Raw genomic sequence first — 19,339 nt, forward strand, 5'->3', positions numbered from 1 at the left:
ATTAATAGTTTTCCGATATAAATAGATTAATAATAATTTAATAATAATTCTTATAAGGAATGATAGATTGATTAATATGTTAAAAAATGTATGGTTCCATTAAAAAGAATAAAGTTGAACTTTGTTCGATTCCCGAACAATTCTCACAACACATTCACGAAGGTTCAAAGTGATACGAGATTTACAACACGGTCAAAGACGATTGATTATTTTTGAGAGAAAGATTTAATCTTCTACTATCTAGGTAGCAACATTCAAACAACCGTGCAGTAATTTCGACAAACAACATGTATTTCCAAATTTTCTGTTTTCGCTTTTTCTTGTCTCAATAGAAAATACCGGGTCACAAATCTCATCACCGCGCAGCGAAGCCAGTTGTGTGCCAAACGTGGTGTAAGAATCCATTTGGAAAAGTATTCCCATAATCAAAAATCTTATGCGTATGGATAATTAAACATTTGGGTCATGATGCATTGTGATCTTTTCTCATATTCATTATTTTTCTATTCTGCTATACGGTTTTGATCAACTTAATTAATTTGCAGCAAATTTCATTTTGATACCTTCGATAATTTTAGAATGGTACCTTATTTAATTTACGCCTCGTTTATATATTTCTCAATAATGTATTTATAGATTGTCTATCAGTAATTTCGGCGTCGCGCGTGGCTCAGTCGCATTACTTGGCGAGTCAGGCGATTAGTCGCAAGTGGAAAAGAGGTTTCAGGCCTGAAATACACCATTTCATAAAAAAACTTAATAAATGTTTTCTCATTTAATATGGTCCTGATTATTAGTAGGAATGAGGGTATGTTGAATGTAACAGATGAATTTCTACAATAAGCAATTGGAAGCGCTATAATCGAAAAAAGTAGCTTCCTTTTTTACTTATCGGTTTATATCTTGGAACTGAGCGGATATAAAAAATAATGTTTCGTGTGAGAGTTGTAGATGATGAAACAACAAAATTAGGTATGTTTAGTTTAGCACCATTAATTGGGCTGAAAATTGACTTTAAAAATTAAAATATGCAACATTTTCAGACAACGAGGTCTCTATGAAAAAGTTGTTTTGTATTTTTAGTATTTATGCAGGGTATTCCGATAATTTTTTATACTAGACTTTGTTTTCCAAAAAATTGACTGTGTAGTTTCGTCAAATACACTTGAGAGGCAATGACGATCAATTGAACAGGTTTCTTCGGAGTTAGATACTTTGTTTGATAGTACGAACCAAAAGGGGATGGTTTCCTGTGCAACACATGTCGAAAATGTAAAATGACAATTTTTAATACAGGATTTTGTTTTCGATAAAATCAATTATGAAATTCCGTCCAGTTGACTCTCATTACATCTGAAGTGCACGGCTTCGTAGTCCATTTTCTTGAAAATGAAGTGAAGCAAAATTTTACACATCTAAATGCACGTATACAAATACTGTTCATCTTCACAAATATTTACATGTTTTTTTAAACTATTCTTCTGTACATTAATATCAAATAACAAAACTAATTATTCCAGTCAACGCTCATACCGCGAGTACACACATTCTCGTCCGATTACAAAAGTTCCAAACAACACTGAGTACGGAGAATACTTATATGGGTGATCACTTGGAAGCTCCGTGTGATTGTTGGCTTTTTTATTTTCCCAACCTTTTTCACTTCTCTTAATAATCTGTGATCGTATACATCGAAAAAGAAATATTTTTAATTTTACAGCACTATTACCATACATTGCATCATTCTCTCATATACGTACAAATAGATTAGCCTGTTTTAGAACTGGAAGAAATCACGTTTCTTCATATGTAGAAATTTTATGATAATAGACATCGTGCATTTGCATCAACTTTCAGTTTCTGTTCTCACAAGACAGTTTGCTTAATTCATTTCAAATTGTATGTATCATAAACTTTAAACTGTTTTCTGCACCTTCTGCAAATTTCAGCTTTTAATATTGAAGTACCTTTGAGACATGAATTAGAAGAAAAAAAAACGATTGTATTTCAACTTCACATCAACGTAAGGCAAAATTCTTGTTAAGTAATTATTTCAAAAGTTATTCTATTTACAACTTATAAGGCAATTTCCGAAGAATCGAAGTACCTATTTCTGTTTCAATTTTTATTAAATATTTAAATTTTTTATTAATATCTAAGTCATGGAGGAGTCATTACAACCGGAAGTAGCGATGTTGCTTGCCTATGGCTAGGCTTTGCCTAAGCCTACAGGAAGCGTTCGATATTTTATTTAATAATTTGATAATACAAAGAGTTTTTAACCGACGAGGCAAAACTTGGTGGTACTTGTTTAGGAATACTAGAGTTACCTTACTTATAATTTTCAACAGTATCTACACATTTTTCACCGAGGTTTCCTTATCTGAAAAACATCACACATTTTAATTTTTTTCAGTTCAATCAATGGTGCCATCTTGACAAAACATACCTCATTTTGTACGATATTTAATCATTTATAACTTTCATAAGAAACATTAGTCACCATATTCGTTCAGTTCCAAGAGATAAGCCGATAAATCGAAAAAGAGGCGAATTTTGTTGATTATAGCGCTCCCAATTGTTTATTGTGGAAAATCATCTATTACATTCAACATACTAATTATAATTAGGACCGTATTAAATGATAAAACATTCGTTAAGATCCTTTTTATAATTCACGTCTAATACAAACAATCAAACTATCCTGCGTTAGACCGGCCATCAATGATTCATTTTATTTTTAATGTGATCTGGGTTCGGTCCGGAATGATATATAGGAATTTTACCCTTTGAAACCATCATGGTGACCGTCCTCACCGCGTTTTAAAAACCAGCTCGAGGATGAACGTAACCAATACTCTTCGCGAGTCACGGCTTCTCAACCCGGAAGTAGGTTTTACGACCTCTTAAAGGATATATTGAACTCCGCGGCACCGCGGGAGCACACCACGATCATATAAACATATCTTGACTTGTCAACACCTTAATTAAACGGCAGGCTGAACAGACATTTTTCAAAAATGTTGATTGTGTCAAATATTTGATACAATAAGAAATCATAATACAGCCTTTTTTCTTCTTTTTTCATTGTAAAGAATTCATTTTTTCATTTTAAGCAATACGAAAAGTAATATGTATTAGAATTACAGAGTTTGGAAAAATGTCGTTTGGGGCGAAAATGACCCCAATCTTTTCCACTTATAAAGAGACCATGTTCATAACGTTATTTACTTAGTGATACGTTAAGAATGTTTGATTATCTTTCTATTTCGAAATGCTATCAGTGAAATAGATTGATCAGATCATTGGTTTGTACATGTAAATATGTTGATATTCATAATTTAATATAATTTTTGTACACATGTTATATTATTTTTCAGAATAAGTTTTTATTCATACTGTATTCATGGATACGTGAATAATATAAAATATTTATCATAGTATAAAATTGTTGTGTATAATCCACCTTAAAAAATATGTTTCTCAGGGAAATATGAACAAAATTTTATGTTTATTTGTCTGCAAATAACCTTGATGTTGTGCATTTTATTCTTGACTTTAGCTAATCCTGATTTATGATAAGGTCCTTCGTTCAAAGATTGAATACGTATTGATAATTTTGAGTTGATTTTAGCACTTTTGATTTCTTTTGTAGATTCCTGAGTCTTGTGTTCTATAATACATATTAATGCAAGTATTCTTAACTTAAAAACGAACAATTTTTTTACACTTTTGATTTTTATACCAATCCATATTTTTAGAAACACAACTAAACAAATATAATCTGGATAGATATTTCTTTAATTCTCTAAATATTATAATAAATACAATAATTATGATGTTTGTACTATTTATCAGATTGTACATTTTCAGAATATTTTAATGATTGTTACAATATCTGTTTGGAATTTATGATACTTAAAATATCTACTGGATTCTATTGTATTTAATTTTTAACTATCTGCTTTGAAAGTTTAAAGATTTTTTGTACGAGAAATTATCAAACAATTTCGATAGAAATATATTATAAATATAGTATACGTACTTAAATTATTCCGTAACAGGACAAAAAATATTATATTAATAAGTAAGTTAAATGACTTGTTACATTTATAGGAACTAGTACAGTATAATTGTATATGCATCATTGATTGCATAAGTAAATTTAGCGCTTCTTTTTAGAAAAACGCGAACAAACTTAATTCAGTCTCCTTTTTTTTCTTTTATGAAACACATTTGGTATTGAACGTGAATGGATTTGATTTATCTTTAATCTTATCTTTTCTTTGGTTATGATGTTAATACATAAAATGATATTGCCATAATGAGGTTCTTCAAAAATATACAGGATAAGATTTGATTCTAACTGGTTGCCAATGGTCACAGTGTGATGTTATCTATTTTGTTTTCAATTTTATTCCTATTTAAGATAATAATACAGTTGCAACTTTTTGGATAAACAAAGAAACTCCAATTAAGCTTTACAATTGAAGTTAATCATTTAGATATTAATCTTTTGACATAAAATCATTTTATATAATTCGTTGATGAAGATATATCTTTTATATATAACGTTTAAAGTATTTTTCGCTAATGTCAAATGAAACTAATAAACAAATTTAATCGTATTACATCTTGTAATAAAATTGTATAATTCAGCTTCTTACTTTATGTGTAACAAAAGTAGAAAGTAAGAATTTTCATCTATGTTTGTTATAAATATACTTTATATATAAGATAAAAGTTATCTAAGGTTTTGTTGCTTGGAAGGTGATTACGAATCCTCAAAAGACCAAACTTCAAGGTGTACCTGTCGACATGTTTTCGCTTGCTATTCTTTTCTATTATTTCTATTACCTGTATTTATTACTTTACTTTGTTCCGAGCCTATACGTTCTGTACTGTCTATGAAACCTTCAATTTAACGTCTCTTTTCCGTATGCTGCTTACCATTCATCTTCTATTTATATATTCCCTAACAAAGCCGCATATTTATTGATATGTATGAACAATTTCATTGATTGTTCTACTCTACTCTTGTACGTTTCTTCTTTATTCTTTACTACTCTTTGTGGTGATGACCACATCAGTATTAAAATATATAAAACACAAGAATCAATGGTATATTTTGTTTTCCAATACTTTTTCTTTTTGGAAAGCGTATAAATAGTCGCATGTAAACTATTATCGTGTTTTAGTAAATTCTCTAAATATGATAAGCACAATCAATCAACTCAAGCTAATGCCAAAAGATCTAAGGTATTATACTATTATTAGGTACAGTAATAGACCTCATCGGTATCTGTAGGCATCTTTAGCCTGAAATCAATTTATTTGTAACATTTGAAAATCATTTTCAAATATATTAAAAAGTTAAATATGATTTTCCCGCTACAGAGTTGCACCTTTTATGTTGCTTTCATGTTACAGAAAGTTACACGAATATGTACTTACCCTAAATTATATACATATATTATATCGTCACGATATTTCTGCTTATGACAAAGAAATCGTTTGGAAATTAAAAATTTCGTTAACCTTATTACAAATGCCGTATGATATCATATACTCAATAATAAGATAAACATTTTTTAAACATATATTGACAAATGACGAATAGGAAAAGATAGTATTATTTTTTAAGTCTCTTTTGATAAACCGTAACGGTCATATATTATGGCTTTATTTCATTTTCTCGCACGTTTTTTTTTAGAAAATTCAGTCAAACCATTTTTAATTCGGCTTTTCTATTTAACAATATTGAAAAATTGTTATGAAACAATTCGTTATTTAATTCCATAGTTGCCTTATCATTTTATTTTTATATGTTACTATCTTACTTTTTTTTTAATTATTTCAATTTAATAGATTGGAAAAATAATATAATAGTTCATATATTTCATATTTGAAACGAAATATTTATAATTAGAAGTAGAATAGAATAATTTAGTAATTTTCAAAATTATTTTTATTTAGGTTCATATTTATTAGATTTACTTTATATATTTATATAAGTTTGTATAACTTGTATATTTATATTTAGTTTGTGTTATCTGTAATATTAAATAGAAAAATAGTAAAAGGAGACTACTAAAGTAATATTTCCGGCAAAAATAAGGAGCAATATGTGTATAAAGTTGTCTATCACTACATGTCGTTATCATTGTTGAGGTGGGGCTTCGATATCGATGAGGGTACTCAGAACAAGATTTTTCTATCAGTTAGCTCAGGTATATATAAAGCCCACCACGTAGTCGACTGTTTATTAGTGTTCTGATTACATTTTTTTACATAAGAGGTTTTCTAACGTTCGTATTGTACCGTATATGCACAAAGCATCTTTGCGGTTTTATGTGAGTGGAACGTTTAAAGAGTGATAAAGATCTTTAGTATTTGTCCACAAAATAATTGCGATTGGTTCTTCTGGGAAACTCCCAAGTGTCGGTGAAATTAACCAGTGACATTTTGAAATAATTCTTTGGTAGTAGTTCTTGACTTTAGTTTTGTTACATTTTGTCGCTGCGGGGGTCAGGTATGTTAAGAAAACGTTGGTCAAATATCACAAAAATATCGAGAAGCTAAAAACTTATGAAACTGTATGTGTATATTTTATAATTGGCTAAAAATGTTGCAGATTCATAATATATGATTTCACATATCGATTAGAATTGGAATATGTTGATAAAATTGTGATCCTACATAAGTAAGTATTTTAATTTTCAAATTCATGTGATTGATTTAAAATTAATCGGAAGATAAATATATTAAAATTTGATTTGAATAAAACACAGTACAATTGTGATACATATTTCGTAGCAGAAACAATGTAAGTTTATTCCATTAACAAATATATTAGTAATTAATTGTTTTTAATTATTTAAAAATCTTTATCCTATCTTGGGTACATTGTGTTATTTATAGTTCTATTTAACGTTTCACATATCACTGTATTAAAAAAATGTTTTTCTATCAAAATTCAAATACGCAATCGATATTTGGTGAATAAAAAGAGAAGTTTTTTTCCAGTAAAGATTACAAATTTACCGAAATCTCTTGAAAGATTTCTAGGTGAGCTGGCAAAAAGAAGTTGATTTCCTTCGTTGATACTGCATGGGCGTTGCATGGGCTGTGATCTGCATGACTTGCAGTTGGAAGTGAGGATCTAGGCAGTGAGCAGCAGCGCTCTGATAACTTGCCAGATCTAACTCTTCCAGCTCAAGGTCTTGTTGATTATCATCTTTTCGTAAGAAATGGATATTTCTCGTCATATCAAAATCGATATCCAAATCGAAATTGAAACGAAACATCAGAATTGAATAATATATAGAAGAAAAGGGTTCATGGTTCAAGTGGAGAAGTGGTCTCTACGCTTTGAATTAAAGTGAGATTCAACTCCTCCAACTTAATCCTGATCCCTGAAGTTCCTCGTTTCTTTATTCTTTTCTTCTCTATCTGCAGAATATCTTTTCGCTACAGATGTATCAGTAATGTAAGTGAAGATAAGTGAAGCTTTCGTGGAATCATTCTATTGGCGCTTCTTAATACCTTGCTGGACAGGCATGTTGCAATAGCGATAAAATCTTTTAAAACGGTTCTTATCGTGAAAGTGTTTAACTGCGTATAATTGTTCGTGCGATTCAATTCAGTCGATAATATTCTTTGTGCGTTATAAATATACTTTCTTTACGAATATTGTTTTTTTCGTTTTATTTGCCGTGCTATTTTAAGCGGTCAAAACACTTGTATCCCTTTGTATTTTTTAAATAAATCGAATTTTTATAAACTGCATTATTTGAAAGTTGAAATAAATATTTCTTATGATATTCACTATTGTTCAAATATTTACGCATCTATTATAGTTATCCACCAAATTTTTATACCATTTTTTCTTGTGTATTAAAGAATTTAAAGGTTTAAAATAAATTAATCAATTGAGACGAGCATACAGTAGGAATAAGGTAAGCTGGGAGTCATCTAAAGCCGCAAGGCAAGGATTATGTATAAATAAATGAATAAAAATAAATTAATCGTTTATATAAAATTTTAAATATACTTCAAACGTTAACAAATTTAAATTATTCGTATTTTTATACGTAAAAGATTTAATCTTTTTTTAATAATTACATATTAAAACTTTATAAGATCTGTTGTCTTATACTCCACAAATATTACCGATGTTTTAATACGTTGTCTGTGGAATATCAATATTGTATAAAATGAGAAATAATTTGACACCACATGTGTCTCACAATCTTTTGGCATATTACCTATTTTTACTCCCCTTCCATAACAAAATATATTAGATATACTATATCTATCGTTGTGATCATCATATTATAGATAATTTATAATATATAATATGCATATTACAATATACATGTATGTAGACGTATGTGTATATAGATTGAAATCGGATACTTTGTGTATAATATGTACAGAGATTCAAATGATCCTTTTAGATATACTTAGTATTATGTAGCTTGAAACATATGTAATTCGAAAATAAAAAATAAAATATTTGTAGTATGGACACAAATACAAACAAGCATTCAAAGAAACAAACACAAACAATTGTAGACCATAGTATTTATGAATATCGAAAATTTACTTTTACAAAATTGCAAATGGACCATTTTAATCGGATCAGTGCATCTAGTGTTAATTTCACATATTATTTCGAAGCATATTAATGTAATACGAAAATATGACATAGTTCTAGAAATTTCGGAATTTTATGAAATTTACAGGTTGAAAATCGTTTTCCTTTTTTCTAATAATGTTATATTTCGTTATTAGATTGCTCGGATAGACGAGGAATGTATCAATGCATTATTAACTTTGGAGTACTTGAGCTTATTAAGTCAAGTAATACCGAACGAAAAAAATACAGAAATTATTTATGGACAAGTCCCCCACCATGACGTCAAACTACCGAAAAAATATAACAAAAACATCAAAACTAATAGCTGCACCGTGGAAGAATCATGCGAAGGTCTACCAACTATCGATGAAAGGATATACATGATGCATTTTTCTTTCGACACATTGAATATCTTGCCAAAATGTCAACAAGCCGAGCTCTTATTTTCTATGTTTGCTGATGGTAAAAATTTTATTCGATCAGTTATTTAATATTCGTACTTCGTACAGTTATACAGATTTCCTCGATTTAAAACGTAATATAATTGAAGTAAGAAGTAAAACAAAGGAAGATAAAATAACAAATACTCATACACGAAAGCCTTTTGTTTTCACTTAAAATTTTTTTCGGTTGCATTCTATTACTTGATACATATTATATTTCTATTATTAAAATGAGCTTATTAACAGTGGAATACATATTAAATTATCACATTATTTCAAGGTACAATTGGCAACGATAAGGGACAGGGAAGTGCAAATAAAATACTAATGGATAATTTCTTAGATCATATGAAACAGTTACACAATAAAGAACTTTTATTAACTTCTGCTGAATCACAAAGGTTCACAAAAATGCTTCTTGACAGACGTCGAGTCGGTGGTCCACCTTTACCGTTTTTTTCGGAAAAAGGTATTATCTTTATTATCGAAATTATACAAACTTTTTTTTAGCAGCTCTCATACATTATGGATACGTATCTTTTAATTTTAAAACTATTTCTAGAGAGGCTCTCTTCCAACGCTGAGTTCAATTCTTATCCGCGTTGGAAATGTTTTATCAAAGGAATTAGTACAACTCATGTAATTATCACGATATTACCTGCATCAGAAAAAGACGTCGTACGTTTATTTACGTCTTCTTCGTATACAGAAGAGCAATCAGCGAGGAACAACTCCGAAAGGAATGGCGAATCTACCATATTCAATATGGATTTAAATGAAGACGATACGTACTCAAGAACTACCGGGATGGATATTAACGTAACCGATTTTCCATCATTAGAAAATAACGAGTCGATATTATATGGTCAGTGTATCGAGGACAATATAATAAACACAGATACGCAGAAAAGATTTCACGATTGCGAAGAATCTCTCGTTATTCCAGTTTACGTATATGATTGTTCGCTGGCTTTGTTGATCGACACATTGGTCGATAAATTAAAAATTTCGCACAATAAGGATATTTATCAAGATCACACGTTCAGAGTTGGTCAGCAGGAATGTAAAGATTTTATCGATTTAAAATCTGATTATAATTCAAAACCTCCGACTCCGGAACCAAAAAGTGAGGACTCCGACAATACTGCAAGTGGTAAATAAAAATGCGAATAACGTTGATTTTTGTATAGTTTCCTCAACAGTATACTCTTACAATGATGTTTATTTAATGCCTGATTTATTGACTAATAATCTCTTGATTCCATTAATCAACCGATAGTAGTTCGATGTTAATATTTGGATAATTAGAGTTTAATTGATATTTAAATAGTTAAATTGTGACGTTAATGTTTTGAAGACTGATATAAAATAATGATAATTTTCTATACAACAGATCAACGAAGTCTTGTGGAGCATTGCAAGGTATTAAGTTTGGCTCACTGTCATTGCTATGTAGTTGCAGTTTATAAATCGTTGGTATTACAACAACCTCTTACTTACAATGATATGGAAGCTGCAGTAGAACAATGCGAAGAAACTCTAATTGAAATTAATATAACAAATTATTTGCGATCTGTATGCAGACATTTGAGCAAATTATCGGATAAAAATTTATTGGGCGAACTAAATCCTTCTACGTGTAACGATGTTGAGCCATTGCATAATTTAATTAAAGAAAAATTTGAAAGGATAATTACAGTTGCCTTTAGGCCTGTACCTGCACACCCTGAATTTTATTATTGTTCCCCCTCTTGGTCAGAACATGAAACGGTTTGTTGCCAAAATAATGTAGTAGTAATTAATAAATAAGATTAATTAATCAAGTAATTAATCTTAATATTTAATAGGATCTTATAGAATGTCAAAAATCAGACAATGACGATGAGATAGAGAATCTTATGTTCCATTCGATAAATATTGATGGTACATCACGCAATCTCAATGGAAAAGGTAAATACGAAATAATTTTTAAAACAAACTTCCAACTTGAAAGGAATGAATAGGAAAGGATAATTCTTTCGTTTTCGGTTTTGATTATCAGAAAATAATTTTTACCGATATAAAATAAAAATACTATAACTGATATTTAATTATTTAAAAGAAACAAGCATAATAATATTTCGAATTAAATAATCCTTAATATTAAGTAGAAATGTATATATTTCTAATGTATATATAAGAGTATTCTTAATATACTTTTAACATGTCTAATAAATAGGTAATAGATAAAAAATAAATGTTTGATTTGTAATTGTACAATCAGGGAATGTAACGTGGCCAGGCGCAAATGTCAATAAAGTTCCGAAAATTTCACGGCATGGTTCTATGGAATCTGTCAACAGCGATTTTCAGCGAAAAAGCATTTTCGGAAAAGAGCAACCGCTATTCTTACAGTTAAGTTGTTCTATTCGATTCCAATCTAGATCTGGTCTTAGTAGCATCCCTGTAAAATCTCTGCCAACGTGTTTCATGGAAATTTTGCAAAAGATGGACGACTATAAAGATGGAAATATAGCTGGCTTAAGCTTAGCTGATTTAAAAATCACTTTGGACATCATTTGTTTGAATCTCCCAAAAGAAGTATTGGAAGTAAGCTTAGAACGGTATTCTGGTTTAAGAGCAACATCTTTTTGTAGTGGTTCGCCTATAGGCAGTTTGCGAACGGAAAGTGGAAGTAGCTTAGAAAATAATGCTAAAAACGAATTCTTTCAAGAAAAGATGTCTCACTTACCTTTAAGCCAACATAATGCTATAAGCAATTTAAAAGATGAAATTGAGTGGCTGTTACAAGATGAAACCGCAACCGCGTTCCTAGATCAACCCGTTATAAACGAGAACGTTTTAAATTTCGTAGCGAATCACGTTTCGGAATCAACGGATAGATTTAGCTGCAAAGTGGAAAAAGTTCCTTTATATTTTGTATTCCCCTCGGATGATAGTAAACCAAAATTTATAAGTGAGTTAAGGAAACTTCAAATTGATAAATATTGTATTCGTCAAGAAGGAAACTTGTTTTATTTTGTGAAAAATATGGATAAAGTGAGCGATATTGTACCAGAACAGTCTAAGAACGAGAGAAAGGAATCGAAAACAAAAAATAGTATGTATTTTTCTCAAAAACGTTTTATAACACTAAATATGTATAATATTTACTGTAGAATGTTTTTTAATAGTACATAGAATATGAAACTTGATTAAAACGCATAACACGACAAATCTGTTAGAAAACTTATCAATTTTAATATCGTCAATATTCCAGATAGTGCCCCAAATAATCCGGAACAAGAAAATCCGCAAGAGCTACAACAAGAAAACAACAGCTGTTGTACAGAAAATAATCCTAATACACATTTTAAATCTGAGGAATCTTATTCTGACGGTGTTAATTTAATATATGAAGACCAAAATATTGAGGACAGATTTAAAGAAAGTAATACGTCGGAAAACAGATTTCAATGGTTAATAGATCTTGATAATCGTAAAAGTTCCTTACCCAATTTTTGGTTAATCTTAAACGTTGAAAATGATTATGTCAGTGTCTACTTTCATTGTAGGTAAGTAATAATATTCTTGAAGCAAAACATAAAATAATTTCATTTCATTATATTTTAAAATGAACTGCTTGCTTATGTACATACATAAATTTTATAATACAAATTTAAATAGGAAATTTTTTAACAACTATTTGGTAATAAAAATTCGATTCTTTGCCTCTAATTTTAGATATGTTTTTATATATACGTATCAATTGAAAATTCTTTCTAAAAATCGATGAAATTGAAAGTTGGTTGATATGTTTGGCCGCTCAAAATTTTGTAAACTATTACTATCATTTTTTTTTTTAATTTTTAAACTAACTACAATTTATTATCCTTTTTATTTATATATGTTTGACATTCATGAAATGTAAAGATCAAAAATATCTTAGAAATGGATCATAATAAAAATTGTTATCATCAATAGGTTTTTAGAGATTATATCGCCCGAAGTAAATAGTTATTGGCATACTCAAGAAATGTTGGTCTCTCAAATAAAGAGTACTTGTCGTCGAGTAAACCAATATTTACTTCTGCAAAATCTTCACAAAACAAGTAAATGTTCGGAACTTCTAGAAACAGAATCAAGCGAAGATTATAACTGGAAATCAGAGACGACCAGTGAATTTAATAATGCTGTACAAAGTAGAGATTTAATACAAAATTTCACCCCAGGAATGTTTCGATGTCGTGTTGTTTGGAAATTTACCTTTCAACTGCATCCTCGATTAAAAACTGGTCCAGGGAGATCAGGACTTTCTCGAGGTATAAAAGCTCTACACGGTGTGCTTAATAGATTGGCTGTTAGTAACCGGAGTAATATGTTTGTATACCAAGAAAATAATAAAAACGTGTTTTACTTAAGATTACACGAACAAATTAGCGATGGAAAAACTTTACAAAACAAATTATCGGAAAGCGATGAACAACTTGTCGTTTCTCGGAGCAATAGTGTAGTCTCGCTATCACAAGTTAAGCTGAATGATAATGCCACGGCAAATGATACAAGACCTAGAGTTCGATCTTTTAGCGAAAAAGAATCAAACGTTTTAAATAAAACTGAAGATTCGATCATCTTAATGGTACATGGAATTTCCGACGCGGGACCGGAAGTTAAACGCGATTTGGTACAAGTTTTACAAAATCGCTTAGACGATGTGGTTCTGGAAGTTCTTTCTGTTATGTTAGCAAGAAATCCGATGTGTAAATTGACACCTGCGGACGTTCGTTTTATTCAACCGCCAAAATCGCCAGAATCTATCATACGTTTAAATGTACAGAAACATTGCGTATTATACATAACTGCTTTAGAATTTTATTTACGTCAAAATATACTTCAATTTTTGTATATACCAAAATATACTGATAACAGACCAGAATATCATTTTCAAGATTATTCACAACTCGAAGGATCTATCAAAAGAGTTTCTGAATCAGACATCTTTCTGTGTAATCAAAGTCACTCCAGTGGGAGCATAGGAATCGCTTGTATAGCTTTGGCAATTACAGGAGAACACGGTGAACCTATAAAATTATTAGAAAATGAATTCCCAATAAATAGTTTCCCTGAAACGATAAACGTAGAAGATTTTAAAAGTATTGTATCTACGTCAATTTATGATCAAAGTTCCGCGGAATCACCGCCTTTGATCGAATTTAAAATTTGGAAACAAGGCAGAGTTAATCTTGAATCTTTATTACAAAAGCTATGTTCCGCAGTTAAACATGCAATTTGGGACTTAGTTACAGAATATAAATTTTTGTTAACTCCTCTGACAGAACCACTTACAAAAGATGCTCAAGAGATATCTATTGAAAATAAAGAAAATCAAACTTCGGTAAAAACTGATGCTTTGCCAAAAATAATGCATGATTTAACAATTGATCGATTCGAGTCAGGTGAAGAGGGAAAACTACACAGTATCTACTGTGTAACGTTATCGCAATGGTTTCGATTTGCTTTAGAAATTGGAGTTCCATCGGTAAAAAGGCATGAAGTAATTCTTAATCACAGACATCCTATATCTACGATTATTACAGAGTTAGAAGCTATTATACAAGGTCAAGCACCGGATACATCCATCAGATCTTTTGTCTTAAAAGACAGGCAACCCTTCATCGAAAAATATATTTCAAATGAGGAATTATTAACTAAACTAAAAAATAATAACTATTCTGTGTTAGAAAATGAAGGGAAGTTAGATTTGCCCGTTTACATACCATGTGATTTTAGTAAGGATGTACAAGGTACCTACACTAAATGTATTTTAATAGCTAGAAACTTTCATCAATGGAAAGCTTCGTTCAGCAAAACAGTACAGCCAGAATTACTTATCCCAAAAGGTAATTACATTTTTCTATAGCCATAAGATAGAGGTCTTTTTTTTGACTACTATCCATTAAAACTGCTAGTACAAGAAATATTAAAAAGTTAACAAGTAAATATAGCAATTGTTTGTTACAGATCAAAAACTTTTGCAAAAGTTTAATCCACTGATATTAGAATCTAATTTCGTATCAAGACAACGAATATTACTTGCGGAAGTTCGAAGTGATAATGTAAGTTAAAAGAAATATATGTAAATACTTATAAATACTTTTCTTCGTACCGTTAATTTCAAACTAATTTATAACCGTAGATAGCTCTTTATACGTATAATTGGTCAAAAGAGAAATCTGAAAAATTAATAAAGCAAACTACAAATTTGGGCACGTGGCTATCATCAAGATCAAACTTTTTTACAAACGTAATAATGCAGAAATTAGGTATATTCCACCATCGACCAAGTTTCTCAAGGGAACATGCGAATTCACAATATTTGCAAATTATGGACATGGAAAATCTTACAAAGTTTTCTGCTGTGCCACACAACGATGGGAAAGAGTGGATAAGATTGAATAACAGAACGCAAAATATAAAGCATAATCAATTTTCATGGAATGAAGTAATTGGTCAAACAATGCGTGATGTAAAACCTAATAATTACTTTCATAGCAATATAGATCCGACGATAAAAGCAGTTTGTGATTTACAAGACTTGCGATTACGCGAAAAAAAGGTGAAAGGTAAATGAAGAAATGAAATTAAATTTTATTCTATTTATTACATATGACTAATTTTTCTATTATTTAAATATTAATATATATTTCAATATTAATATTACGATATAATAAATGTTATACGGTAAAACAGCACGATTAAATTTTGGAACTAAATACTTATACAATTAATTTACAATTTTCAGAAGATTTGAACAAGCTATATGCAATGTGGCAAAATCGAAATGCTGCTCCGAATATCCCAATCTCAATCATCGCTTTAAATACTTTTAAACAATATTCTCGTTTAATACATTTTTGCCACACACCGTTATTATTTTTACCTTCATGGCGCTTACAGTCTGCGGCTACAAGAGATCACTCACTTTCGGCACAATCGTCTTTAAATGCAGGCATCAACGTATGTCAACAACTATCACAACAAATGCAAAAGGGTCAAGATGAACAAACAAACCTTATAAAATGGCATAAAGAATTGTGCAGTTTGATGTTGTCAGAATACAAGCAATATCTTCACTCATTAGGCTTTAGTTCAGTGCAAATAGAATCACCTGATAATAGGTAAAGCTCTGCTAAAATTTAAATATCTTAATGCCTTCAAAAATTTTAATATTTATATTATGTTAATGCTAATAGGAGTATAATTTAGAAACACTAGTTTAACTATAAATTTTCAATACATCCCCTTCATCTCTGTGAAAATGATCTCACGGAATAATATTTATATAATTAACTAATATTACTTTTCAGTTTTGAAGAACCAATTCAGCAACAATCTTATTATCTCAAAAAGTCAATGCTTGGAGGAGTATTACTATTTGAAATTCATTTATCACAACCATTTTTCATTGTTAAATTACATATTATTGAATGCAGTCGACTTCAAACAAAAGCCAGTAGCGCTTTAGTGAATCAAGTAAGTTACCTGACTTTTTTATTTTCTTGTGTACTGTTTTTTGATATTAAACTAAATATGTTATAAAGTTTATTACAAACTTCAATTATAATGTCATGTGTATTTATAATTTAATTTCATAGAAAAATAAGATCTTAATTTTTTTTATTGTTCTGATATGCAATAATTATATACTTCTCATTTGTTTCTTTTAATTAAAGAATATAACAAAATTTTAATTTGTTACAGTTTATGCTAAGTTTCGTGGATGCATGTGATAAAATTAAAATTAGTATGCATCTACATTCATTTACATATGATTTTCATTTACGTTCCATCCATTCGTACATAGCTGGGACTGGACCTTTGTTAGTACAGCAAGGTTATCACTTGATTCATTTTCTTGATGATTTTAACAAATATTATAGCAAAGCACCAAATTACGCGAGAAATCTTATATACAGTGGTAAGTGAAATAAAATAAAATGTTTTTAGTTTTCTTTTAAGATACGCTGCATGAGATTTATTATCGTGAAAAGCACAAATAAACAAATTAGTAGTTACAATAAACGTATTTTTATATTTTAGATGTAGTGACTATTCGCAATTTAGCGATATCAGGTCGGACCTTATATTCTTACTTATTATCTCATGAGAAGACTTATAATATGCGTGTATTTATAATGAAAAGTGATCTTCAAGATTCTGAAGAAAGTGAATATGTTCTAGTAAGCTTAAAAAGTACTCCTTTAATTAGTTACTGCGACGCACAAGATACTAAATACACCGATGATTTCGATGTTGTCCTGATTGTATCACATTTAGGACAGCCTCCACAAGTAGAAAAAACCGAAATTACTTTAAAATACTATTTAATGTTAACAAGCAAACGAGAATTATATCCAAAGAGAGAGGTAGAAAACAATAAACTTGGGAAGTTTCGTACGGTGTACAGTGTCGAAAAATCTCCAAGTACTTATACCGAGGCTGTTATGAATACTATAAACGAATCTTCTTCGGATCTTCAAGAATGTAAACAAGATTCAAATGATAAAAAGGGTGATACTAAATTATACAGTGCTACTCTTGGTACCAATTGTAATAATACGGGAGCACCAACACCTCCGCCAGTACCTAATTCTCCGTTAACTCAAAATGTAAATCCTCCAAGTGTTTCGGTGAATTCTTCATCGCCACACTTAATTCAAATACGACAAGAATCGATTAATTATTTAGGTTATTATTCCTCGCACGAGCAACTTATGCAACAAACAATAATGTCTCAAGCAAATGCGGCTCGCATGCATATAATGAATATGATAAAACGCGGAGCATTACAATGTAGAACGCATCTTTTATGGAATAAATTATTAGAAAGTAAATCTGCAATGAATTATAACGAATTCTCCGAACTTTGTTCTTTGGCTCACGTTGAACCTTTATTAAACTTGGATCCAAGATTGAGGCCATTTATTAATCAACCAATTTCTTGGTATCAAACTTTATCAAAGGTTTTGCAAAATAAATATCAAGAACATCATAAACAATTCAATACACCAGATGGAAATATTACTCATCTATTGATATTACATCCAAGTTTCTTTCAAGTTTTCATGATGTTAACTATAGATTTACATGCCTCACGAGGGGTTCGTATCATTTTTTATGTTTTTATTGCTTATGTACTTTATATACACATGCAACATATAATTAAACTTATTGATAATTTTTCATTCATTTTCAGGATTTGTACGCAGTTTACTGTAAATCAGAAGAAATGATCAATGCCCCATGTTGTATAGAAGATACATATAATTTAATAGAAGGTTTTGTAAATGCTTGCTGTTTTAATTTATGGATGGGTCTCTATAGTTAATAGTAAATGACATTCCAAAGAAGAAATTTTTTAAATACTTGTACTTATTATTTATACGACGTATAACTAACATAATATGACACTAATTTTATTGATTAAAAAAATTATGTATATTTTCTTTGTTTGTTATCTTATACTATATTTCATTGCTGTAATTTGTACAAAAAATATATTTTTCTAATTTCCAAAAATTTAAGTTTATAATCTATTGTTTGTCCGTTCGAAAAATAATTTTCAGTTTAATATCTATATTATTTCATCAATTTTATATTATTAACAAAACCACCATTTACTATCAATCGCGAATATTATATCATCACAGACGAAGTATAAAATCCGCATATCTATAAATACATATATATGTATATAAACAGTCGTAGTCTAGGAATGACCAACGGTTCGTTCGAATTTCTATATGAATAAATACAATGCATAAATTTAAACTAGTCTTATCGAAGTAAGTAAACCAGAAAAATTATGATTTTATTTTTTCACTGAAATCGCATTTTTCCCAGAATCCTGAAGGACTAGATAAATTTGGCGATTAGATTTAAATTCAGTGTTAAAATCTATAGTAGATGATATATAATAAGCCGTGACAAAAATTCAATAATACATAGTAATGGATAAATCACAATTTTGTCAAAAAATTTCAAATCTAATATAGATTTTCAGAGTCAAAACTTGTACAATTTTCTTCGTACAACTTTCTTATTCTACAATATCTTAGCTTTAACTTTAAACAAGATTCATTGTTCTATCTTATTTTTATCAAAAGTTCTGCGATTTTTATACAAAGATGAGCATTCTATCTCATTGGGTTTCGGGAAGACTGCAATCGCAATGATGTGGCACTGTGGTGTAGTCACATAGCGTCGTGTGAGTGAA

At 29.7% G+C, this 19,339-nt stretch overlaps 1 protein-coding gene across 7 annotated transcripts in view; it reads left to right on the forward strand.

Annotated features, from left to right (window-relative positions):
- Nucleotides 1–18,642, forward strand: part of LOC122575124 (KICSTOR complex protein SZT2-like) — a 34,680-nt gene extending 16,038 nt beyond the window's left edge. For all 7 annotated transcript variants that reach the window (XM_043743667.1, XM_043743666.1, XM_043743662.1 and 4 more), the window contains 15 exons: nt 8,797–9,103; nt 9,365–9,553; nt 9,647–10,237; nt 10,478–10,854; nt 10,932–11,034; nt 11,348–12,184; nt 12,344–12,638; nt 13,048–14,963; nt 15,085–15,179; nt 15,260–15,686; nt 15,866–16,241; nt 16,431–16,596; nt 16,825–17,041; nt 17,164–18,224; nt 18,320–18,642. In XM_043743667.1, coding sequence (XP_043599602.1) covers nt 8,797–9,103; nt 9,365–9,553; nt 9,647–10,237; nt 10,478–10,854; nt 10,932–11,034; nt 11,348–12,184; nt 12,344–12,638; nt 13,048–14,963; nt 15,085–15,179; nt 15,260–15,686; nt 15,866–16,241; nt 16,431–16,596; nt 16,825–17,041; nt 17,164–18,224; nt 18,320–18,451 — 7,089 coding nt within the window. In that variant the 3' untranslated portion in view covers nt 18,452–18,642. The remainder of the gene's footprint in view (nt 1–8,796; nt 9,104–9,364; nt 9,554–9,646; nt 10,238–10,477; nt 10,855–10,931; nt 11,035–11,347; nt 12,185–12,343; nt 12,639–13,047; nt 14,964–15,084; nt 15,180–15,259; nt 15,687–15,865; nt 16,242–16,430; nt 16,597–16,824; nt 17,042–17,163; nt 18,225–18,319) is intronic.
- Nucleotides 18,643–19,339: the final 697 nt, after the last annotated feature.

This window comes from Bombus pyrosoma, linkage group LG14 (genome assembly GCF_014825855.1).
Source record: "Bombus pyrosoma isolate SC7728 linkage group LG14, ASM1482585v1, whole genome shotgun sequence".
NCBI classification, from domain to species: Eukaryota; Metazoa; Arthropoda; class Insecta; order Hymenoptera; family Apidae; genus Bombus; species Bombus pyrosoma.